At 38.4% G+C, this 26966-nt stretch overlaps 2 protein-coding genes across 2 annotated transcripts; both read right to left on the reverse strand.

Moving 5' to 3' along the window:
* Positions 1-180: 180 nt before the first annotated feature.
* On the reverse strand, positions 181-12176 carry dhx34 (DEAH (Asp-Glu-Ala-His) box polypeptide 34). Its single transcript, XM_040037813.1, has 16 exons — positions 11207-12176; positions 9690-10001; positions 9046-9300; positions 8862-8964; positions 8365-8582; positions 8087-8261; positions 7617-7810; positions 7401-7502; positions 7047-7307; positions 6637-6804; positions 6400-6505; positions 4991-5097; positions 4124-4393; positions 3714-3905; positions 2335-2479; positions 181-2190 (listed from the first exon to the last, which is right to left on the reverse strand). The coding sequence occupies exons 1-16, from the start codon at positions 11882-11884 to the stop codon at positions 2048-2050; spliced, it is 3429 nt and encodes a 1142-aa protein (XP_039893747.1). The 5' UTR covers positions 11885-12176; the 3' UTR covers positions 181-2047.
* A 1139-nt stretch (positions 12177-13315) lies between these two features.
* st14a (ST14 transmembrane serine protease matriptase a) lies at positions 13316-26330 on the reverse strand. Its single transcript, XM_040037814.1, has 19 exons — positions 25836-26330; positions 21384-21540; positions 20631-20761; positions 20470-20540; positions 20208-20362; positions 20013-20048; positions 19320-19554; positions 17616-17755; positions 17407-17510; positions 17161-17270; positions 16942-17078; positions 16757-16861; positions 16519-16623; positions 16312-16437; positions 16064-16186; positions 15766-15946; positions 14763-15034; positions 14334-14470; positions 13316-13939 (listed from the first exon to the last, which is right to left on the reverse strand). The coding sequence occupies exons 1-19, from the start codon at positions 25875-25877 to the stop codon at positions 13781-13783; spliced, it is 2526 nt and encodes an 841-aa protein (XP_039893748.1). The 5' UTR covers positions 25878-26330; the 3' UTR covers positions 13316-13780.
* Positions 26331-26966: the final 636 nt, after the last annotated feature.

The following is a 26966-nucleotide window of genomic DNA, read 5'->3' on the forward strand; positions in this document are numbered from 1 at the left end:
TTCAAACGTTCCCACTGCCTGTTGTCAACTGGAGTGGTTGCGTGATTTAGAAACAAAGCTCCAAGTTTCTGTTCCACCCAGGGTGCGGAAGATTTTGTAAATTTAAAGCTGGCATTAAAGATGAATTTGCCCCGAGACGTTTTTAAAAATGTTGCTGGTGATGTACCTTGCATTTCTATGTTTTATTTTGCTGATTGGCAGGATACATTTCTACTTCCAGTTAATAACCAGTTAAAGGTGCATTAATAGTTCATTTAGACCAAGAAATGGACAAAAAAAAAAATCCTTTCATTTTTGTAGGAATTCCTTAGAATACAGGTACAGGGATATTTGTTTACAGTATGTCTTTTTGTTTCACCTTACAAATTGCATAAAAGACAAGCACACCAGTTCCACTATAGAAAGGTGCGTCACTTCCAAAATTAAATACAACAAGAAAATTTGGGCTTTTTCTGTTAAGTGAAAAAACTTAAATAAGGCCATAATGGTTATATAATATGTATTAAATGCAATAAGCTTTAAGTCATTAAAAAAATCATCACAAAGTAAAAAAGTTGATTGTTGTTGATTTTGCAGCTTTAAAAACAAAACAAAAGTCAACAAATTTAAATAACACATGGAATGTACTGAGAATCCCAGAAAGGTAATACAAGTGTAAGTGATGGATATACCTTTTTTTGTATAAGGAAACCAGTGCTGACCGAGTTTCGTTGTCTCAAATGCAGCATCACCTGGGTGGACTTTAAATTACGGCAGAATGAACCTTTCAGAAGCTTCACCATATTATTTACATTTTAAGTTTAGCCAAGAATTTTTATCCAAAGTGACTTAAAGTGAGTGAAGAGACAGTAGGGTTCAGAGTCAGGACGTGCAACTGCTGATGAACACAAGCCTCGATCTCTTGGTTATGGGACATTGTCTTTACTACTAGGCCAGCCTGCCAACATTGTTGGTCCTCTTAATTTTTTAATTTTTTTAAAGACGCCCTGTCACAATGGCAGGAAATCCAAACCCAGTCACACGACTGCCATCCCCTGATTCAAAACCTTTGTCTTTCTCTCTCACACACACACTCACACACACTCTCTCCACAAATCTGATAGATCCTCACACACAGACACACGTGTTCACTCGATGGTGCAGAACTAGTAAAGCCATTGCACACAGTTTGCTGCTTCTGGTTCAGAAATGGTGTTAGAGTACAGTACTGACAGTCATGCGATCACAATTGCAGGCCCCATTCTTACATCTTAATAAATGTGCCTTTTGATTTGAGTAATCAATAACTTATGATTTCTAAGTAACTCTGTATTAAGTACTATTTCCTTTTTTGATTATTAATTTCTGCCAATGTGCATATTTTCAAATGTACGTATTTATTAGTTTCAAAGTAATTAATGAGATATTACCTGTTTATTTATTTATTGAGATATTTATTCTGATTCTTTATTTTTTTGAGACAGGTTTTTATCTTCTGTGCTGTCTTACTTCTGACTTTGTGCCAATGTGCTGCTTTGAGGTGTTACATATCGTGGGTTTGTATCATTATTAAACCCTCACTCTATATTTTAAAAGCGTTTTCTTCTTTCTCATGTGTGCATGTATAAAACTCACTGTGCCGTTTCCCAAACACTGGTTCAAATTGCTTTATAACTGTTCCATAGAGCTGTGGAAGGAATCTTTTTCTTTTTTTTTTTTAAAGAAAAAAGCCTATAAATGTATTCTTTTGTTAAACACACATTTATTTCTTGCCTTTGATTATTACTCAAATATTTATATTATATTTTGTAAAAAAAAAAAAAAAATTAAGGAGACTAGTTTTATAAATCTGCATCTCTCCTACAGGAACAGGACTTTACAGTAAGCTACAACAGAATATAACAAGTGACCACTAGAGGGCAGGAACATTGCCTTAAAAAAAGATCCACAAGTATTAAAAAGGGAGGAAGAAGACACAAATTTTCCATTAAAATAAAAACAAAACAACACCCCCCACAACCACCACCAAAACTGTGATTAGCTGTTATCCTTTGGATGCTGGGGTCCATTACTTTGCAGAATACATGTGCTGCCTTTTATGTTTGAGGATCTCAGTGGAGGTGAGGGTCAGGTCTTGATTGCACACATCGCAGTGATAAACTCTGGTAAGGCTTGACACTGATGAAGAGCTTGCTTTTCCACCCTCTGGCTCTGAAATAAAATACAAAATAAAAACACACACAGTTGGCAAACGCACTCACACTTCGTATCAAATTCTTTAGCTCTTCTAAAATAAAGTATGTAGCCTAACGCTTAATGTGTTAAACCAATCAGAGTACAAAAGACATTCCTGACCTTCCTCAGGCTGCTGCTGTTCTCCAGCCGGCCTGCAGGAAGCTTCATGATGCATTCTTTCCAGTGGAGTTAGAGGCATGTACAGGTCACAGTTGGGACAGCTCCAGAAAGTACGTAAGCACTCACTGTAGAGGTCTTTTGAATCCTGCGAATCATAATTTAGAAATACTAAAATAATGCGTAGATTTAATAAGACAAGCTGCGCGGTTTCATTCCAAAATGATCTGTTTTCATGCATGAACAAAATACTCGAGACATTAAACCTAGAACTGACCATCTATTGTTTTAATTTTTAATTGTATTTTTTCATTATAACTTGGTTGAGGAAATGGCACGTTATAATCCATATACAGCCAAACTGCAGGTCTTTAACTATTTTTTGTCTGATGTCTCTGTTGATGCAGTTAGGTTAAAATCCTGGTTCTGACGTACACTCTGCATCTATATGAATAACATTGAAAGGGACAGTCTAGTATATAACAGTAATTTTGAGGGTCATTGTCTAAAAAGTTATGGATTCCACGTACAAGGTAAAAGTATTTCAAAAAAATGCATTTTGTCACTTGTATTACTTTGGAAGAGATTAAATTTCTGGCATAGCTTTTGATTTTGGAGGTTGATAAGTGAAACAATATATAAAGAACTCTCAAATAACTTTTCAAAAACCCCAGACAAACCTACAGTCATGAAAAAGAAATTTCCAATGTCTTTCATTTCTGTGGTTTCAAATATCAGGACATATTAAAAAAAATCACCTGGTCCTAACTATATTCTTTCTCATGAGAGGTTTAAGCATAGCCCCTTAAGGTCCTGCCAGCATTTCAAGTGGGCTGAGGTCTGAACTTTGGCAGGGCTATTCCAGCACCTTGATTCTTTTCTTATTCAGCCAGTCTGCTGTAGATGATCAGTTAGCCAAGCTTTAGCTGTCAGATAGATGGCGTCACATCTGACTCCAGTATACTTTGTTATACACAGGAAGACTCCAGACCAGCAAACATCCAAACCTACTTTAACACAGGTGGTCACACTTGCAGATGTTCAATTAATCAAGTGCATTTGATTAACAACTGGCTGCTACTTTCCATCTTAATTCACATGGAAGCAATTTGGGTAATTATTACTTTTATTATATTTATATATATATATATATATATGTTTCATTTTCTTAATTTTGGGATGTTTTTAGGATGTTTTAGAGACCAGATGATTTTTTAAATTATGTTCTGATATGTAAAACTCTAGAATTGTCCTTCTTTCAACTTCCATTGCTATATAGGGAATGTAATATGTAAATACAGCCCTAAGAGCTGAAACAATAATTTCTTTGAAACTTTAACTCAATGCATTTCTGAATTGCTGCTGTTTTTAGACAAACTCACAGCCAGACAGTTGTAGGTGAAAAAGTTGGTGACACGTAGGCCTCCTTTAATGGGGTCTGGCTTGGCCTCGGCTCCTGGAAACAGCGGGTTTAAATCTCCAGCTTTAGTGTTCGATGACACAGACTCAGACTGAGGACCAATGTACAGGTTCTGGGTCTGGAAAGCTGAGAGTCGCCGAAGGCTATAAGTGACCTGTCAGGGAAAGTAAAAAATACACAAAAAAACATTTTGATTATTAACGTATTGGTCTTATGTACATTGTTTACATTTTATCAGCTGTTTAGTGAGGTGTTAAATTGTTTCTGGAACAAATGGGCGATTCTTCTAACTTTATCGTTCTGCTTCTCTGTGTTCTAGGATCATCAAGTGATGGCTATTATACAGTAACAACCAAGCTGGCACATCAGTACCTCAGTGTAGAGCAGAAAGCGGACCAGGCTTTCACTCAGCTTTTGCACAACTCTGCGGGACACCCCCTGCCCGACTGCTGCTCCCCCTGTTGAGTTCTGTCCCAGCTGGGCCTGCAGCAGACGCTCCCACTCAGCCCTGAGAGTAAGCGCTGTGGACAGCACCTTCAGAGCCTCCTCTGGCTCCTTCAGCTCCAACTCCAGCCAGCCGTCCACCACTAGTCGTGTACAGTCAGCGTTAGTGTCCACTGAGTTTGCTACCAGCAGCAGCGCCTGGTGAACAAATTAGAAATGATTAATACATCATATATGAACTGGCAAAAACTGGAAGTAATGGAAGAGACGATGAAATAAAACCATAACCTGACACAGAATCCCCCATAAAGTTTTCTTTTCCACAGCCATTATTCATCCGTATATTCTGATGTTCCTCTCTTTATTAAACCTGCACACTGACAACATTGTGCCACAGTTCTTGCTACTTAATATGTTACTAAGTGAAAAAAATAAACTAAACTGGAAGAAAGGAATACACCGTCCAGTTTAATTTACTGGCCCATGTGTGGTGTGTACCCAAATAGCACATCGTAATACAAAGAGAATTCCATGTAATCCAGGTTAGTTTAATTTAAAGCATGCAACTTGGTGCAACACTGGAGCGAGTGCATTAATGGATTTCAAGAAAATATTACTATGTTAAGTATTTGTCCTACTCTGAATCGGTAATAGCATCAAACTGGATTAGTTTTGTTTACATTCACAATATCAGGTGTCTTTAAGATAATACAGAGCATTATTATCCAACGTGTTTTTTTGTTTAAATGTAGTGGTTTGTGGAGGAAATAGGGATATCCCACATCAGGTACTAACTTGTAGCGCTGGAACCCGCACACAGTTTGACAAATAGGGTTTGTTGGTCTCCAACAGAGTGACGAAGGCTAACAGCTGGTGTTTGGTGCTGTCTCTCCTATCAGGCCCTGCAGGCAGGAAACACAGATGACATGTGAGATATTCAATAGAAGATCAAAGGTAAACTCAGTGATCAGAGGGCAGAAAAAGAGAGATTATGTTTAACTGGAAACAAATGAAAGCACTGCTGACCCTTTATTGCCTTGGGCAGGTTACGGTTTCTCTTTGTCATATAAAGTTGGACTTTATATGACAGGAAATGTGGTTTCATATAATAAATCAGATTAGTGAAGATGTTGTTTTTGCTAGTTTTAAAGTAACTTTGAAAAAGAAATGCTCCTCCTTGTTACTGATTGAGAATTTAGGCTGTGAAATGTAAAATTGTTTAGGAAAATCTGTGAAATGCTGTGTTTAAATATCTTAAAATATAATTCTGACCAGATTAACCCACCAATGTAAAAGCGTTATCTAATTACAAGCCAAATTTTTACAAATATCAAAAATACTTTTATTTACAATCCAATGTAATTCGTCAAAGAAAAATTCAAAATATCAGAATCAACCAAGCATCTAAGGGTGAACTGATAGTCAAAGAGAATCAAACAAATACAAATACAGTGACTCTTTTTATGAGGGACAGATTAAGATTTTTACAAATTAGACATCACATAGAGGTGGTAACTCTTTGGATAAGACGTAGTCTGTTGTTCTGAGGATCATTATAAAAGCTTATAAATCAGTGCCAAGGTTTAGATGTTGTCCTAAATGATACAGTGCATTAACAGAATGAAAGAAGAAGGCATAATACGCATAAAGGAAAATTAGAAAAAGAGGGAATTTCACACTGTAGTTGGAAACTTGGGGAAAATTAAATACATAACAATGAAAAAGTATATTAACTCGGTCTTGGAGAGAGTTTCGATGAAAGAACGTGATGAGATTCTTCACCTGCACAAAGCAGTTTTTGAAATTTCTCGAGGAATATGTTGCTGGAGGGGTTTTGGGGGGTTTTATTCCCCCATTTTTTTGGTGTTGTACACTACTACAGCAATACTGGTGTAAGGTGTAAGACGAGCATGGAATAAATATCCAATGTAAAAGTGCCCCTTTCTGTTAAGGTTTGAGACTAGATATATTAGAAGAATGAAATAAAAATAAATATTTGTTCAGCATTTTCTGATAGCCAGTAAGAAAGCTCTTATAAGAAAAAGGTTGGCATCAGTCTCAACAGAGAAAGGAAGGTGAAAGTTTGTACACTGTTGGGAACTTTGGACAAGAGGTATCATCAGATCAACTGTGTAACGGCTTTTATTTTACATCTGCTGTACAAAAAATAAAATAAAAAATAAGAATGTGAAGGTAGGTTGTACCCATTTCTCCAGTGTCACCCTCAGGCACCTGTAACACTTCTGGGTCACTGGCAAACACACTGGTTGGGTGAATCACCACTCCTTGCTTATTCCTTGTGTGAAACACCTACACAACATAAGATCACAAAATGGAAGTTTCATTTTTCTCCTTAATTTTTTTCAGTCACCATGGAAATAATCAGATTACTGTATATTCATACGTTATAAAAGGAAATTCAGTGTAGAAGGAAGCCTGACCTGGTCAGAGTCTTTGCGGGTGGAGTTGTGTTCATCGGGCAGTGCCAGCTGAGGGTACAGGCCTCTGCAAAGCAGGAGCTTGAGCAAAGCCTGCTGGTGTGAGGACAAGTCCTGACTGACAGCCTCCTGCAGCTCTGACACATTATGCCGTAACTTGAACTTCACCTCCTATTGCAAACCAAACAGCACCATGGGAAAAAGATATTAATAATAACAAAACTGACTTCAGCTTTTCACCAGAGCCTGCTATACTTGCTGCTTTATTTGAAAGTTGAACTTACTAGTTTGAAAAACAGGAATAGATCATATTTTTAATAAAAACTAGGCAAAACAAAACTTGGGATGGGATGTGATAAAATTAAGAACAAGTTTATAGTGATATTTTTTTCTGTTACACCTGTTACACCTACCTGTATGTCCAAGTTCTGTCCAGACCCCTCCTTGTTCCTCTTAGACCTTCCTGTTTCCTCTGTGTCTGATCCTGAAGAGTCTCCTTCCTGACCCTCCTCCAGCCTCAGGACTTTACGTTTGCTTCCCTCCTGCTGTTCATGATCCCTCTTCAGCTGATGCAGCTTTCTCCTCTCAGTTAGCCTCTCCCTGCGTTGCACACGGTCACCACCAGAGGGAGTGCTATCTTCTGATTCCAGCAGGCTGTGGCTCCTCAGCAAGTCCTAATAATGAGAGGGATTTCAATACTCGTTGTCAATCGCTAAAAAGCCTGAAAATGTTTTATGAATGTATGAAATGCTTTGTGAGGAGCCTGCCTTGAACTGTCTGCGTAGGTTCACCATCTCATACAGCCGCTGCTCCTCCAAGCCTCTCCTTCTGCACCATTTTCTTGATCCACCACCTCTCTCCCCTTTTACCTGTTTTCGAAATCAGTTTTGCGTCCAGTGAAGACGATTTTATGACCTAACTGCTCCAGTGTTGACTCTCATAATATTAAACATCCAACACAACATGATGCTTGTTTTACTGACCTCCACCCAGGCATTGAAAGTGTTGAGGAGGGTAAAGGGGTCTCCTTGGTTGCTATGCAGGGGCTGCCGGGCAGTGGCACAATCTGGATTGTGCTGTGAACTACGCAGGAAAGGTGACTGAACGCTGAGGGCTGCTGCCACCGTCAGCACGGGCTCCACCAAGTTAAACAAACAGCCCAGCACCAGCATCTTCCCTAAACAGACACAAACATGCTTAACCTGAATCCAGCTGATGGATGATCACAAGACCACCACTGTGTCACTGTCAATCCATGTGAAACTTTGTATAACTACTTTTTAATGAAAGAAAAGCCTTAAACTATGTATATTACGTATTTTAACGTGTTAAAAACGTTCTTGTTATTTCTTCCACTTTATTTCACTCTCTTGCAAGCATCCTAATAGTGACTTAGGAAAAAACAAAAAAAACAAAACAAACTCCAACATGGTTCTGCTGTATGAAATCTTACCTATGACCACATCAACGGGAAGCTGTGCCAGCAAACTACCAATAGACGTCAGTTCACCACGACTGTCTAGCGCCCCCTGTTCCTTTAGATAAAAAACAGCATTCTGGATACTTGCAGCCGGGGGTGGATCAATAAAAACAAAGGAGAGTGGATCTCCAAGAGACATGCTCTTCATCTGCAAGAACAGAAATGAATAGATGAAGTTAAAACTTAAGCAGAAGAATTAAAAAAAAATCAATTATTATTCTACAAACCTGCTATTCACAGAATCTTATTACCTGAAGAATGAGGGCGTCCAGAGCAACTCTGTGGATTTCAGGCACAGGATAAGGTGCGAAAGCATTGTAGTCAGACTCTGAGTAGAGCCGGTAGCAAACGCCCGGACCCGTACGACCAGCTCGACCTTTTCTCTGCTCAGAGCTGGCTCGGCTGATCCAGAACTCTTGTAGGCGTTGCATCTTGGCTTTAGGGTCAAAACTCATTTCTTTCACCTTTCCTATAAAGCAAGTTAAAAAAAAAACAACAACAATTTTTATAGTTGCCGTTCTACTTTTAAGTAGTGCATTATTTTGCTGTCGTTAACACTGTAGCATTCTCTATTTTAAAAGCTAAACAAGAAAATGTAGCTTTGCACATTCAACTTCTCTGAAGCCTTTTACGTCCTCATTTAATTACGTTTTGTCATTTAAAACAAAGCTTTGCTGCAAAATTTTAATTTCAAGGATGGACCATCAAACTCTAGGGGGTGAGAATAAATGTACCACTCGTTCCATACCTGAATCAACAACAAAGCGCACTCCATCTATTGTGACTGATGTCTCCGCAATATTGGTAGAGATGATGCACTTTCTCACCCCAGGAGGAGCAATATCAAACACCTGAAGAGTAACACAGTGACAGAGGCACAATTAGAATTAGAAAATCGTAACTCTAAATAACAGCTTCAAAGCTGACTGTACCTTATCCTGCTGAGCAATTGAGAGGGTGCTGTGCAGTGTTAAGATTATCCAGCGACGTGTGTGTGTGGCATAAATCTGACAGGCCTCCTGGATGGTGGAGATCTCTGCCACACCGCTAAGAAAGAGCAGCAGGTCACCACGCTCCTCTGGGGGGTAACGCTGATCGATGCCCTGCAGGATGCGCAGATACGGTCTAGGATCCAGTTTCTCAGACTTTGAGGACTGCTCCTCAGGAGGAATGGGCTGGTAAATAACCTAAGTACCATGCCAGAGGGGAAAAACAGGACATTAAACAAAAACAACTCTCAGACATGTCTGCTACTTTGATACAAATTTTACCATTTAAATTTGTAAATAGAAACCAACACCTAGACGACCAAAATTTGCATTGTGCACTTAAAACAAATACAGCAAGTACAATAATTTCTTAAAAAGTGGCTTTTTTAAAACTTCAATCATTTGACTTGTTGTTTGCGTTTTATCCTAAATTAAAAAAAACAAATCAAGAATGAAAATGTTTTGGCCCAGTATCTTTTCAGTGCATGTTTTTTGCCTACTAGATGCAAGAGGCAAAGTTTTAAAAATCACATCATCTTGAGTAACATGCATATTTACACCTGTGTTTAGGGTTTGCCTCTGGTTACCTGAATAGGAAACAGCCTGCCTGGGACCTGCAGTACAGGAGCACCGCTGAAATAGTTAGAGAACAGTTTGATGTTGATGGTGGCTGACATGAGGATGAGTCGTAGGTCTGGGCGGTCAGCCAGCAGAGAACGCAGAACCCCGAGAAGAAAGTCACAATGGAGGTGTCTCTCATGGACCTCGTCAACAATCACAACCTGGTACCGAGCCAGCGTACTGTCCTGCTGGATCTGTCGAAGCAGCAGCCCCTCTGTAAGGAACAGCAGCTTGGTTGCTGCGGTTCGACTTGTCTCAAAGCGGATCTGGTACCCCACCTGAAAAAGACCAATAACATTTGTGAGCTCCAAGAAACTGAAAAATATCATATATTTAATGCAGTTATAATAAAGTCAGTGTTTTAATCAAATTTCTATAATATAGTTCACTAAATTAAATATGGATTTTATTCTACTTGCTGTAGTTATCCTCATCTAGACGGAAAATAATACAGTTGGGTGAATAAGTATTTGATCCTCATCTGAATTAGTCAGTTTGCTCACTTATAAAGAAGCAAACAGCCTCTAACTTTTATGGTAGTTTCATTTTAATAGAGCAAGACAGAATATCAACCAATAATCAGGAACAAAAAACAGTCCATAAAAATTGGAAAGTCATTTGCATGTTACCGAGTGAAATAACGATTTGATTCCCTACAAAGCCGGCAGAATTCTGGCTTCCACAGATTGGCTGTGTATCCACGTAACAAACAATTTACAATCAATAAATCAATTACAGATACTTCTGCTTTCTGAGTTATGTATATAAAGCATACCTGTCCACAGAATCAGTTTCTTTCATTTCAACCTCTATCAAAGGATATCAGGGAATCAGTTTGAGATGCCAAGCGGCAGCCAAGAAACTTAAAGAATTTAGAGATTTAAGTAAAGACAAGAGGGCCAAAATCCCCCCTGAGATGTGTGCAAACCTGGCGACCAACTACAATGTCTTACCATCATGCGAGCCCACAAGGGGTCAGGGTACCAAGTCATGTTTTACTTGGGGATCAAATACTTATTTCACTCAGTGGCATGCAAATCAATTTATAACTTTTATCTAAAATGGTGGAGGGTTTTTTTAGTCTGTTTTTAAGATTTTTGGTTAATATTATGTGTATCTCCATTAAAATAAAACTAGCGGTAGTATAACAATGAGAGACCATTCATTTCTTTGGACGTAGGCAAAATTACAAACTCAGCAAGGGATCAAATAACTATTTACTCCACCATATGTTAAAATTGTATTTATTCTGCTCAAATATTGATTATATTATTTTTCTATTTCCTTTTTTCCCTCCTTTTACTTAACCGATGAGCAAAATTCTAGCTGATATTTTTTCGGTCAACAGATGGACCCGAATTATAAAGTAAGTTTTTAGAGTTTCCTAAAGTTTCCATAAAGTCATTTTACTTTGTACTTTTAACTGTTTTGGATGAAAGGTTGGGATTGAATTCAACAAATGTAACAATCTGTCCTGACAAACCTTTGATCCATACTGATTGAGGCTCTCAAAGCTGACTCTCTTTGCGAGGGATATACAGGCAATGCGCCGAGGCTGGGTGCAGGCGATGTTATTGAAGCCAGCAGAGAGAAGGTACTGAGGGACTTGGGTTGATTTTCCACAGCCCGTGTCCCCTGCCACTACAACCACTGGGTGAAGTCGCACCAGCTCCACTATCCGATCCCGGTACTGGAAGATGGGCAGGTTCTTCTGCTCCCGGCGAAGTTTGGCAATTTTTCCAAAACTCTGTTTCTGGCTGAAATCCAGGAAATGCAGGAGCGCCAGGCGGCAGTCGGAAACCTCTTGAGCCCCTGGTCCGGAGGACCTCTGTCTGCTTCTATGCTCTGATTTTCCCATGCGCTCCTCGATGTCCCTGGTGCACACAGATACGTTAATCCGGTAGCGAGCATCGTACTCTTTGGGAAGGCCAAGATCCACCTTGCCCCTGTCCCTCCCTTTGTCTTTGTCCTCCTTTCTGATTTCCGCGCCTGACATGTCTCTCTTCGTTTTAAACCTCTGGAAGCGCTCAAAGAAAGCCCAGAACTCTTTATGTTCAGAGCTGCCAACCTGGATGTAGTCATGCTCCCGGAAAAAGATTTCGTCCAGCTGGGCTCGGCATTGCGAGCTGCTCCAGTCCCAACTCCTCTTCTCTGAAGCCATAGCGTTACTAGCAAAAAACAGCGTTACTTACCTCCACCAGAATTAAGGAGGCGGGTTAACCCCCCATATAATACACAACTTCCACATGTATTCGCCTTTCCAGGCTCGTAGCAGCCTTATGTTACATCTATACTAGATAAACTAGAGAGCGCATTTCAAACCCTAAAGGTTTACATTTGCCTGAATGACACGAAACTTTAATACTGCTTAAAAATGCTAAATACAGACAACTGTATATTAAAAAATAAAAGCCGGTGGGAAAACTGGAAACTCTAAATAGGGGACAATAATACGGGTGGACAACTTCCGTTCCATCCTTTAAAATCTTCCGGTGAAAGCCAGCGTTTAAAAAGAAAGTGGTGATTTGTAGAGATGTCACGCCCTAAACCTGCTCCTCATTTGGCTCCTCGCATGATTTATTTGAACTTGCCTTTGTCCAAGGTAGAATGATCGTATAGTATATCTTTAATTACTAAAAAAAAAAAAAAAAGGGGACAAGAATTGGGTGGACAATTATTTGAGATTTCGGCAAATCCACAAAGGGTCAAATATATACTTACACCCCCACTATTAGTTGTAAACATGTTCCTTTGCAAGTTGCACCTCAACCAGATCATTTTGGTACCCATCAACAAACTTCTAGTATCATTCTGGCACCCTTATGCTACAAAATTTGGTGTTCTTATGTTTGAAAGCTTCACCTTTACTCCACCTCTTGTCAATGCGGCTTAATAATTCAGCCTTTGTAAAACCTTTCTCCTGAAAGCATTTGGCTTGTGTCAATTTTGGAGCAGGAGCTTCTTTCTTGGTTGGAACCCTCTCAGTCCATGGCAAAGTAAAACTCGCTCCACTGTGAAAAGTGACACTGATGTTCTTTAAATTTCCAGTTCATGCCAGGCTTTAGTCTTGGTGGTTCCTGAACATCTTAAATATTCTCTTTCCTGAGGGCGACAGTTGAGATCCTCCTTCAGACCATGTACTTGCATACAGTTGTTTTAACCAATGATACTGAAAACTTTCATCAACTCTCGTTTGAAGATTAGAATGGAATAGAGCTTTATTGTCATTGTACATGTACAATAAAAGTATGGGTGCTCCACACCAACTGTGCCAGAGGGGAGAAAAAAAAGAAAAAAAAGAAAAAAAAAAAAAAATCGGGCATGTATGTTGAGGGTCAAGCTCAATGCAATACATAAGCGTCCTGAAACAAAGAGTAGGTGAATGACTGTGCAGGAGATAAGAAATATTTTTATTTAAAAATATCTGCAATAAAATACACATTTACAAATATTTGGAAACAATTTAACTTTGCAGCTAGTACTAATATTGTGGAGAATTGAAGCGTGGTGACATGTTACAGCAGAAGAGAAAATTTAAACTAAACCTGTGTTTGACCATTTTGTGTTTAGAAAAGGGAAATAAGTTTTTTTTCAAAGATTTCAGCTGAACTTGTGAACTGATCCATAGGAGGTAAGCTGCAATGAGCTTGCTGCCTCAGAGCTTTTAATTCAGAAGTCAGGGAGGAAAAAAAAAAAAAAACAGTGTTGGGAATTTCTTAAGATATAGAGTTACATGTATGAAATAGGTAACAATCACACTGGAATCTACTGTGCAGGAAATAACATTATTCTCCATTAAAACATGATAAAAATACACAAAAATAAAACATTTATTTACATTCAAAAATATTTCATCAAGCCCCAAATCACAGTGCATCTAAATTGTGTTGTAACTGCTCTTAAAGCATGTTCCTCACTGCAGCTACAATTGAGAGTAAAAGCCACTTCATGGATAATCAGAGTGTTTTGGTTTTTTTTTTTTTTTTTTTTAAAACTGTGGCACTCCTCCTCAGTCCTCATTTATGTCCATGCCTTTGGCCTTATTTGACAATACAAACTAAACTCCTGTCTTTTCTTTGATCCAGCCACGGAATTTGGTAACTGTTGTATAGATGCCCGGTTTGTTTCTGCGAGCACAGCCATCACCCCAACTGACCACTCCAGCCAGGAACATACGATTGCCGGAAGGACTGGACAAAGGACCCCCAGAGTCTCCCTAAAGCAGAAAAATGCACAGGAACACAGGTAGACATGTTAGCATAGAGGCAATACATGGGGATGGTGTGGGGATATTATGAATATCCAATTATCCTCTTGACTTCTGCAGCGGGCCAAAAATGAAAATCAAAACAAACACATTAATTCTACTTTCTAAGATGAAATTCCTCTGCTTACCCCATTGTATGAGTGCATGTCACATTCTATTCATATACTATTCATCAATATATCCAAGACGACCTAAAACTGTACATGTTCTCTCATGACATTTACAGATTTAGTTCAATCAATTAATTCCTCCATCTACATCATGCCACTGTCTGCAGCACAAGCAGGGTTTTTTGTGTTTTTCCCCAAAAAACAAGAAGAAAAAAAGAAGAATATCAAAGTACCTGACAAGCATCAACTCCTCCACTTAGAACACCAGCACAAAACATCCGAGATGTGATCTGGCCCCCCATCAAATCGTCACACACAGCTTGGTTTATGATTCTGACTGAAGCCTTTTGGAGCACCACTGCAGCAGATCCTGAAACAAACACACACAAAGAGGAAGTCACATCACTGGGCATCTTTAAAAAGTTGAAAATGCTTGTATTACAAGTGGTGTTTATATAAAGACATATAGTAGTTTACATTGGCTGATTTACAAGGTGTGTACAAACCCAAAGAATAATTACTAAAACTAAATCTTAAACACAGAAAAACAAGAGAAATAATTTCATTTTATGCTGATTTAATGTTGAGCTCAAGTTCAGGCTTTTATATTTTTAGTTTTGGTGGCTACAAATATTTGTTAAAGTGACAAATCATTTACTCACCTCCTTCTCGTGTGGCACCCCACCCAGTGATCCACACATCCTGGCCAGGTGGAAACTCATGTTGCGGAGCTGGCAAGCAGATGGGTTTTATGTAGTCACTGTAGGTGACAGGACTGTCCAGCTCCATCAGGGCGATGTCATTGTCAAAGGTGTAGTGGTTGTAGTTAGGGTGAGGTATGACCTGCTTCAGATTCCTCTTTTGAACTGGACTTTCTAACATTTTCTGTGTATGAACGCCGAGGTAAATTTCCCAAGAGCCAGGCTGGGAGAGTCTGAGGAAGTAAGCAACAAAACAGATGAAGGATTTTATTCACGGTCTCAATTATTAATGAACTTATAATAATTAGCATATTATGTGGCACTATATATAATTCCCATTATATGGCATTTTTAAAATATACTTTAAGTCTGATTTCTCAGCGCTTGTTGAATATAATAAGATGCGAGTCTGGCTGTGATAACTGCTTGCAAAATGGCAAGGGCCGAATTATTTTTCACCACATTCAAGGATTTTGTTGCAATTTAAAAAAAACGTTCAATTTACATCTTTCAAGTGAAACTATTAAATTCATGATTTGCTTATTTTAGCTTTATTATTTAAATAATTTAAGCAGTACCTGAGGCTTTTCTTAGTTTTATTAAAGTGTATAACAGAGTTGTTGTTATACTGACTGCGTACCATACTCTACTCTATGTAAAGATATTTAAAGTCTTGAAAAAAGGATAAATTAACTGAAGTCACACAGAATTTGTAAACAACTTTGATTTTTCTAAAGTAGACTTAAAAATAATGTACTGAGGACAAATATTAACTCTGTTATACGCCAATGGTACTCATTTTCATTCATTTGGATTATAAGATCTTCTAAATATGTAAAATATGAAAAATAAACAAGCAGAGACAAATAGCTCTCATTTTACACAGAGAGAATATAAGATTGTATTTTTCACAAAAATCAATGTACTGTGTCAAAGAGGGACAAAGAATAGGGTAAGAAGTTACTTTAAAGAGCCTTCATCTTGCACACAATGGGCAGCAGTGACCAGCCATTTCGGACTGATGAGGGATGCGCCACAGACGTGACCAAGTTTTTTGGCATGGAGGCTGACCTGCCAAGGAAACTCCCCTTGTTCTGCATTCTGACCACCTACAATACGTTGGGTCCTCCCACGTGTCCCACAGTCTGCAAAGCAAACAACAAATCAGTCAGTGGAGCTCCACACCTGTTTGGATAAGACAACCTAAACTGCACAGGTGAAGGATGAATGATTAATTTAAATGTGATTTTTTTCTGACATACTGCAGTTCTCCTCATCAGATCCATCACCACAGTCCGGCGTCCCGTCGCATTCTGGATTCACCTTACTGATGCATTTATCGTCTTTACATTTGTATGTAAAATCTGTGCAGCCTACAGTTAAACCTAAGGAGAGAAGAAAAGGAGAAAAATCAATCCAAAGCTAATTCAATCCATCTCTAGCCATTTCTCTCTCGCTCTCTCCCACCATCTATCTATATGTATAGCAAAGTTGGGCTTATCTGTTGTACCTCCTGTGGCTTTTGTACAGTCTTGTTCATCTGTTCCATCCCCACAGTCGTCCGTTCCATCACATTTCAGCTTCTCAGAAACACATTTGCCATTCTTACACGTTATTTGCCCAGATTCACACCCACCTAATACAAAAAGTAACAGGCATGTTTAAGCATTTCCAGTGCTGATATGAAACATACTCCATCAATGTTACAAGGCCTTACAATCCATCTCATCTGTGTTGTCTCCACAGTCATTCACGCCATCACATTTCCAGAACTTGGGCTTACAGAATCCATTTCTACAACTAATATCAGTGGCACTGCAGCCTGGGAAGGGGGGATAATGAACATTAAACATTAAAATGATTCTCAGGATGTGACAAATCCTCTCATAAGAATAAAGAGAGCAATTAAAAAAAAAAAAAGTGTAGTCTTAGCATCACGACTAAATGGTACTTACTGCATTCCACCTCATCACTCATGTCTCCACAATCATTCCAACCATCACATCTTAGTGCCGGCTTAATGCAGTTGTTATTTTTGCACTGGAACCTGTCTGGACAAGCTGTGAATGGCATGGTTAACATGAGAAACACTGTCCTAATGTCAAGGAATACTCATTATTTGAAAAACTAAATTGCTTACGATTTTGGATGTCAATGGCCTCATATTGTGCCAAAAAGCCCTGGTCCACACGAGACTCATCAGAATAAAACACCACAGTCATTTTGTTGGTGCTGCTGGTTTCTGTCACTGACCCATCAGGTTTTTCTCCACACCATCTGAAAAAATGAAATGTACAAGCAATGACACACCTGCTTTGTTCTGGCATTCCCGTTTTTTTAAAGCACAACAAGGACTCACTTCTTTCCGTTGACCTCCACATAGTCTTTGTCACAGTTTGTGTTTTTCTTTCCCAGCTGGGACAAGAGTAACCTTTTGAATACGAGCTTCACTACCTTCCCAGTAGGGACCTTAATGACAATAAAAAAAAGATTAAAACTACATCCCACAATGGGATGTGATCTTCAGGGGTGGTACAGAGCAGAAATATGCATGAAACACGTCATATTGTTGAGTAGTACGCCATTTAAGGGACTGACCACTCACCTCAATCAACCACTCACATGTAGTTTTAGGAGGGTAGTAATTTGGGTAGTTGGGAGAAGAAAAGTTGCCTTTTGAACCTATCAGCTTCTCACCACATGCTATAGCTGTTCAAAAAAAGAAAAAAAAGAAAAAAGAAAAAGATGCATCAGCACAAATGTCAAACACTTAAGTTGTTCCTTAAAAAACTGCAGGTAAACTTTAACTCCTACCTCTATTTCCTGTTTGAACTTGTGAGACTTGTGCTCTAAAACCTGGGAAGGACTGGTCATGAGTGGCCATTGTCACCAACATTACATTGCCAGAGGACAGAAAGCTCAAACGTTTACTAGGTAAATATTTGCCACACAACCTGTAGAAAGCAAAGAGAAAACAATAACGCTCTGAACACACTGCTAACAGACTGATACACAAGGAAGATTTGGTCCTTTAAAAAGCACATCATATTTCACTCTTTCGTGACATGGATTCATCCCCTGCCTTCCTTCACGTGTGGTTAAATTACTTTTCACTATCGTTCAAAGTTACGTATAAAACGCTTAAAAATCAGCTTCTTGGCAGAATTTCTTTTCACATAATAAGAAAATGTAACAGTGCATTACCTCTGAAAGTGACTCATTTTACAGCAGAGGTTATATTTAGCTTCTCTACAGAAAAATGTTTACAGAAAAGTGTTTTGCTATTGCACTTATCTCATCAGGGCAGAAAAACCACTACCCACACACTCGTAAGTCTTTCCTGCGGAAAGCCTTCTGTTTTCTGTTTACATGTAGTCTTGGTTATAACTAACAGTTACATTTACAGCTTCAGTCAAAGTGCTCAACAAATTCAGAACAAATTATTTGCAAGTGCTATTAATCTAAAATGAGGTTTAACCAACATAACCGCACCATTATGTACAGTTTGACGAGAGTTTCTTAATAAGTAACTCCTCCAAACTTAAAAGCAAAATATGCACCACTTAATATTGTACCATAAAAACTAAACATGTTTTCAGCAAACAGGGAACTGAGTGAAAAGTGTCTGCTGCTACAGATTGTGATAAAGGGGTTGCTTGATCTCACAACAGTGAACAGTAACCATATACTGTGTTCACTGTACATATGGAGAACAAGAAGGGCAGTTAGGAGATTTAATACCTAAGAAAAACAGCACATCAGTAATTTGTGAGTATTTTGTGTTTGAGACTGGAGACGTGCACCAGAAACAGGTACTGCAAAACCTGTTGCACTAAAGTTGTAACATCTAGCAGAAACGCAACCAACTTATACCGACACTTGAAAAATCACCACAGGCTTTTGCATGAAGAGTGCATGACGAAAAAGTCTGGCGAAGAGTCAAGTGAAAGTGGTGCTCAGGCTCATTGTCGCAAACAGCCTGCAATTACTGCAATTTTACTTAAAAAGATGATTATGTCATTTTCTATCATCTTTATAAATATTACTGTACATTTTGAATTTTGTGCTGAAGCTTAATTTGAAGAAACTCATGAATCGAATTGGAAACGAAATATCAGCCAGAAAAATAACAATTAGATAATTTCCTAAAATCTTTAAGCTGCACTCCAGAGTTTACTAGCAGATTGTTAGCAGTCAAAAAGTACCAAATTTACACTTTAGTAAAAGAAATGTCAATGCAAAAGCATCAGTAGGTACATGCTTTCATATTTTACTGTAATCCTTCAGTGAGATCAGTAGTATTTCATTGTTTTACAGAAAAAATGAGCTCAATGAAGCGCAATAAAAAAAACAACAAAAAAAAAAACATGTAAAAAATTGGTGTGATGATCACGATGATAAATATTAACATAATAATAATAATAAAAATGATAATAATAATAATAATACCAGATATAGCAATGTTTTTTTTTTTATCTGAAGGAATATTGAAACTGATGTTTTAAAGGGCTAACTCACTCTTGCATAACCAGACTCTCGATGGGCACCAGGGAATCGTAGATTTTGATAAAATCATTCTCGCAGCTCTCTTCCAGTTCAAATGTTTCAAATACCAGCTTGACTACATAGCCGTGGTCAGCTCTCAGCTGCCACTGGATGAAGGTGTTAGGAGGATACGGACTGTTGGGAAAACCCGGCGACTCGATCTGTCCTACGTAATCAACCTTGGTATGCTCTGCAAACTGCAGATTATCTGAAAGAGAAACATTAAGATTTAGAATTTAAGCTTGTGAATCACTGTCACACATTTTAAGACAGATATATTAATATTAATATTACTAAAAGTATGCAAATGAAATGTAGTTTCGTTAGTGGTCATGACCATTCTGCAGTAAGCTTTTTCAATTTTTTAATGTAAGTGAAACTGAATAAAAAAATGGTTATTTATTTATTTAAAAAAAAAAAAAAAAAAAAAAAAAAAAATTTGGTATGGAAAAAAGAAGTAAACAAGCGCCCTTTTGGTTTCTACTCAACTCCATGGCAGAAAAATGTTCTACTCTAAAAAGAGACTAACAATAGTGAAGAAAGGTGTCGTCCCTGGTAACATGTTCTATAGTGTAAGGTATATGTGGTTTACTATTTTCGGTCTATGTAGAGGATTTGTTAGTAGCACTTCTACTGAAATGTTAAAAACAAAACTTGAACACTTACCCTTAAAGGATCTTAAAAACATGCGATCATCCAGAGCTGTAAAGTTGAAAGAAAAAAAAAAAAAAAAAAGTAAAAAGACACAAGGTTAGGACTGACTGAAAAACAATCACAACCAGATAGAACGTGACAACTGACAATATAACAAACAAAAGTGTATGTTTGATATAGAATGACAAGCAGTTGCTTTCACTGTACCTGAAGTGACCACATTTTCAAAAGTCAATTCACTGATAGACATGCGCATTTTATTCACTAGCTTATCTACTGAAGTCATTTCGTTGTCGACTGCTCTTTCTTGCCCCACGGGGATGTTGAACTCAGACAGGTAGTAGGCAATGACGCTGCCCTCACTAAGAGCAATGACAGCAGGGTTAGAATCCATCCATCCATCCATACATCCATACATCCATACATGGCAAGTGTGAAGGATTTATTCCTTCACACTTCATGAGCTTACCTGAAGGCCTGAACTGTAGACTCGCGGTAGTATTTTGACAATAGAGGACTTTTGGAATAGACGACTTTAAGCTGAAAAGAGATTGAAGCAAAATCATAAAGAATGAAATGAAATGAAAAATGAAAATAGTGTTGACACACAGAAGTTGGTGGCATTCTTACCTGTGAAATCACCTGCTTTGCTAAAGCCTTAAACTCTGGAGTGTTGGAGTTCTCATAGTCGTTGATAAATGCCTGGTTGGTGATCCGCATGGACCCGCTGTACATCCTCTTGACCCGCTGGTGTTTACGGACTATAGGATAACAAAAGACTCAATGTGAACCACGGCACAAGAAACATGCTTAGTATTCACTACTGCTTCTTCTCCTATGCCAAGTGTTACTGCTGTTACTTCTTGTGGCTTTCAAATGTTTCTTTCTCTCATTGAGATTTAACTATCCCTTCAGTAAACCCTCGATTCTAGCTCTTTTAAATCACGAGCTTTAAAACTGTCTAAAGTTGTGTAGGTTTCCATGTGCAAACATACAAGCAGAATAAAAAGTTATTTTTGAACTTTTGAAAACCACGTATGCTTATATACTTTTACACATTTATAGAAATAAACTTGGGACTGCATTTGTTTCTTGAAGCTTGTCAGATTTCGGTGAAATTTGATGCAACAGATTGAAACTGTTAGAGAATTACAGATGGGTAGAGATGACTCATGCATGCCACAAATATAGGAATGATTTAGTTACTTAATCTTTAGCAATAAGCTTTCAACCTTGTGTTTTTTTACTGTAAATTTAATTTTGTTTTTATGACATTTATTCATTGTTTATCTGTAACAGAGTGTGTACCATTCGTTCAACGCTGCAGGTTTTGAACAAAATGTACGTGCAGTACATTTGCCTATTAAACAGAGATGTACTTACAGTGGAAATGCCAGACTAGTATTCCAGCCATAAGAGCTACAAGAGCGGCCAAGATCACCACGCCAATCACAACCCCAGTTTTCCCTGGGTGCTTTTTCTTCTCAAGCCTTTTGGTGTCCGATGCTTGTAACTGGAAATCATTATCCCAGTCTTTCTCCTTGATGAAAGACAGACAGTTAAACAGATGAGAGAAAGATCAACATGTAAAACTCAGGTGCATTAATATCAGCCAGCTCTCAATATTAATCAAAATTACAAAGGTTTAGACTTGTGTAGATAAAGGTGCAAAGGAGAGCAAAGCAAAGCATCTCACACCCTCATGAAAAGATGATCATAAAGATAAGCAACAGCAGCAGACAGCAAGCCAACACTTGCGTATTTAAGGAATGTCCCTGCTATTGGTGACCTACATAACTGTTCTCAGATACAAGAAGTGTGACACATTGAAGCTTGAAATGTTATAAAAGTTTTCTTTTGAAATATAATTTTTCCAACTGAAAGAGACATTAAAAAAAATCTGTGAGCAAAAAATTGGCTCGTGAGCAACAGAAAAGAGAGATTCACTGTCTTGTGCTGTTAATGAATGAAACGAGAACTTCATGCCATGACTCATGCTCTGCTGTTACCTTTCAGAGGTGAGACTGGGGGGGGAGGGAGTACAAAGGTTTCAGCATGTAAAATCCTGTCAAACCTGCTTGGCGGCAACTACTCACAAACAACATGTTTCTGTAAGTGCTTTGTGTAGCGTAACATTAATAAAAGAAATAAAAGACTACAACATGCTTTAGCCTTTTTTTTTTTGCTTTATAAACCACTGGAAAGGCTTTCTTTCTGCCTGTTTAAACTTGAAGCTCATTATATAATTAAATAATATATTATTTTCCACTGATGAGGTCATGACTCAAGCATATAAATGTGCTGCTTTGGCAGAATAGTTATTTGTAAAGAGCAAGCTTTATATTTGTCACAATTAATCATAATGTTAAATGCTAACTGAAGAGTTTATGCAATCTATATCCACTTCATTGTTCTCATGTGTGGATTCACTGATCAAGTTGCAACTTAAAGGGTCTAGGTTAATAAAAGGAAGAATATATCTCATAGAGCCCCATCTCCCTACTACTACTGTGGTTGCCTTTGCAACAAAGATATAGTACTAAGATCCATTCATATATGTAAAAACAGTGTATTTAAACTCTTCGTGAAGCTCAAAATGTAAGTCTTAGTGTTAGGTTAAACTGTTAGAGAAAATTTCTTTAAATGGCCCAACATCTAAAATGTCAGGTTTTAACAGAAAATTGCTAATTATACTTGAAGAACACATACAATCAGAACAGTCCCAGCCCCTCTATCAACAACCACGACATGCACGGTACAGCAAAGCAACGTAGAAGTCAAATACCATTCACACCTGCTCCACTGTGCAAAATCTTGACACTATAAGGGACTAGAGCTGGGCGATATAAGATTTTTTCATATCACGATATGTTTTTTTTCATTTCAGGCGATAACGATATCTATCACGATATAAGCCAAATAACTATATTTGTAAGATTTAAATGTGCCGTTGCTCACAAGTAAAATGTGAAATAATCAGCAGCTTGTTTTTATTTAAATATTTATTTCCCATAATAAGTTCAACAGGGTAGATGTACTTAAGGAACATGAGACTTTTTCAGATAAATAAAGGCAAATATTGCAAACTACACAAAAGGCAGCCGCTAAAGCGTTTAAGTTTCAAAATAGAACAAACGAAACAGACGACTAAATTGTCAATTCCACTTAGAAACAAAATATTAATTCTAAAAATAAATCTTAGTTTGTTTTACAGAAGAACAGACAAAACTGACTAACTTTTGTCAATATCAAATAAACTGAGAACTAAAAGGAAATTCTCAATCTCTCCTTGTTGTATAGCTTAGCTTTTCAAACAGTTTTAACAGTTACTTTAGTCTGACAAAAGCCGAATGACGAATTAGCGCTTCCAGTCAGAGACTGGGGCTACGTCCACACGTACACGGGTATTTTTGAAAACGGAGATTTTCAGTTTTCGTTTTAAAAAAATAATCCCGTCCACACATAAAGGCAGAAATGAAGGAAAACGCTGCTATGAACATGCCAAAGCAGCAGGTGGCGCTAGATTCCTAACCGTGCAGAAATGTTGGCCAATCAGAAGTCTAGAAGCCTCGGTGGGAAAAAGTAAACAAAGCTGGGGCATAGAAGCAGAACCCAGTCGTATGTGTGGAGGGACAGTAACTGTGTGTATATGTAAGCATTTAAACACTGCAGAGAGTAGAATTAACAGTATTGTAGAAATTCATTTCACCGAAACAATGTGGCGCACAGTGTGACGTCAAAAAATGCGCACACCTTTGACGCTGCGTTTTCTCCGTTTTTCTAGTCCACGTGTAAATGCAAAAACGGAGTTTTCAAAAATATCCACCCTGGCCGGAGTTTTTAAAAATCTTCGTTTTCAGTGACCAAAAACGCCGTTTACGTGTGGACGAAAGGTGCAAACGCATAGAAAAATCTGCGTTTTCAAAAATACCCAGGTACGTGTGGACGTAGCGCATGCACCAGTTTATTGTATTTCCAGACTTGCTTTCGGCACAATTTACAGTGCACGCTACTCTGTTTTTTGTCAGACTTGAAATAGCCGAAATACCTTCAAACTACGGAACTTCTATGGCTCTTCCGTTTGACAATCTCTCCGGCATTGGAACCATCATCTGTTTTCTCTTCGGTCACGCTCGGTTGATTTTTCTAGTTGGCACACTCATTTCCTCCATTGCCCTGGCGGTATGGTGGCTGGCTGCTTCCCAAACAAATACACATGTGCGGCTTGGCACAAGTCACGTGACGTGACGCTGCGGCTGTGATTGGTTCGGCTCTGCGCTACTTAATTTGGATTGGCTGTTTTTTTTTTTTTGTTTGTTTTTTTAAGAGGACAAGAGCGGCGAGGTCTATCGCGATAGTTTAATTTTTCTATCGAGAAAAAGTTATATCGCGATACATATCGTTATCGTTCTATCGCCCAGCTCTATAAGGGACTAATCACACAATAACACGTTTTATTTATCGACACAATGTTACGACGTAGAGTATTCTTGGATAGATAATAATCTACAAAGGAGAATGACTAGAGTGAACAAGTTGAAACAAGGTGGAGGAATTCAGACAGCAACCTTGGGAGGGCCAGCTGCTCTGGGAACTGTGAAGGTTCCTGGATGTTTTTATGTCCAAACCCCTCAAAAATATATGCCGAAGTTACTTGATGAAAAGAAGGTTATCTAGAGTTTTGAGTACTTTTTGTCGACAGGTTCTGAAACATTAATTTCTGGCATTTTGCAGATTGGAAGATTCCATAGCTCATTTTGTTGAGTGTAATTAATGAGCTTTGGGAATGCAGCCACATAAGCAGAATTATTAGAGTTTTCCATACATCCACCCATCCGCTTCCACTTATTTAATTCCTGGGTTGCAGGGGGGCTGGACCCTATCCCAGCTGCTGCCATAAGGCGAGAGGTGGGGTACGCCCTGAGAGACAGACACTGTCACATTCACCCCTACGGGCTATTTAGAATCACTAATTAACCTAACCCCGCAAAGTGCCATTCTTTGGATCACGGGAAGAAGCCGGAGTACCTGGAACAAACCCACACAGACCCAGTGAGAACATGCAAACTTCACACAGAAAGTCCCTGACCAGACGAACTCAGGATCTTCTTGCTGTTAGGGAGCAGTGCAAACCACCACCAGCTTTTATTAATTTCCTTGTAAAGGTTTGTTTTTGGCCATTATGATACGATATTATGATATACTGAGTACATTTGTAAGATTTTAGAAGTATAGCACATGCATGTTACTATATTAGAATACAATTTACACAAACACTGAGTAACTTGTTATTGAGTCTCAATAAACAGATGCACAAATAACTGTGTGGCTATGTGGCACTGATTGTCTCAGTGTGTGCATTAATCGATGTCTAGATGCTCATTAAATACTCTTTTGCTATTAATTACTAATTTTGGTGATTTAAAAAGGTGAAAAGCTGAAAAGGGAGTGTGGGTTGCTCAATCAACTGCTCTCGTCTGTACATGAAACTGAAAACTGTTTCTGAGTATTGACGTTCTTTTCCACTCACTAACTTGTTTGTCTGTAGGCAAACCAGTTTTTGCTGAGTGAGTCAGTCAAGATAGCACAGCTTAATACACTGACATCAAGTGTGTGTGTGTGTGTGTGTGTGTGTGTGTGTGTGTGTGTAACACAAACACAAGTAGCCTTATACTTTAAGTCTGAAAAATTTGCTGAGCGGAGATGTTTCTACCCACACGCCTTTCACTGTATTTCTACGGCAATTTGGTTGACTTCGTCTATGCATGAGTATCAGGAAATAAGTAAAAACAATTTGAAGCCCCATCACTGAACAAAAAGAAGCAAGTGACTTACCGACGCTGGGGTGTATCGCGGCCCACTGCTTAAGTGATCCATCTTGGGGTCACTAATCAAATGGAAAACGACTTCAAGCGTCTGAATTTCTCCTCCTCCTCTTCGCCCTACCACTCCTTCTAAAAGCCGATTTCCGAGGTGAACCTGCAGGCCTTGTTTTTTTTTTTGTTTTTTTTTTCTTTTTCTTTGTTTTTAAATGTGTTAATTCGACAAATAAAAACAAAAAACAAAAGAAAAATGTGTTTTTGTCCTTAAAAAAAGGCTCCTCTCAGTCGAGGGGTTCGCAAATCTCTCCCTGACGAGAACGCGTCGCCTACCTGTGTGACAACAGGTGACTACCAGACCAAACGACATAGAAAAGAAAAAAAAAACTTTTTCCGGCAGCTTCAGGTTTCTGTCTCCACCCCACACACCTGTAACGACTTCCTGTTTACTTGACACGGGCGAAACATATGAAATAAAATAATGGGAAATCTATTAGATTAGATATAGATAGCGCGAGAACTGTCTTTTCTTTAATGGTGGATGTTTTAGGTTTCACTGTAAAGGAGAGGATACACCTGTTTACGAGGTGGGGCTAGAGTTCAGGTGTTCATTCAGGTGAACTGCGCTTCCAGTTCTTGGAAAAACGCTTTATTGTGATCTTATATTTGGGATTTCTACAAATATCAGCATAATTAAAGTAGGACAATGATTTAATTGTGTGATTTTTATAATTATGTTAAAGCTTCACTTATAGTTAGTATCAGTCATGTGATTGCGTGGGCTTATTCGTGAAACAGTGATGAATCACTTCTGAATCACCTGCGTTTTTTTTTCTTATAGTGAAACGGTTTTGTTATGCCGCCAAACAGAAACAAGTCCGCGAGACGTATTTCATTCAACCAGAGTATCAAACCGCAGAACATGGCGGATTGATATAAGCTGATGAATCCGTCTGATGCAGAAAATGAATGAGAACTCTTTGAACTAGTTGAAGTACGGAAGAGGATTAGGGCCACTGGGGGACACGTCTTTTTTTTTCTTCTTTTCTTGAATTCTGAGAAAAAAGTCAGAATTCTGACTTTTTTCTCAGATTTTTTTTTCCAGTGGCCCTAATCCTCTTCCGTATTGAAGTGATTATTTTAGTGC

The sequence above is a fragment of the Simochromis diagramma genome, unplaced genomic scaffold, assembly GCF_900408965.1.
Source record: "Simochromis diagramma unplaced genomic scaffold, fSimDia1.1 OVJJ01000463.1, whole genome shotgun sequence".
Lineage (NCBI taxonomy): Eukaryota > Metazoa > Chordata > Actinopteri > Cichliformes > Cichlidae > Simochromis > Simochromis diagramma.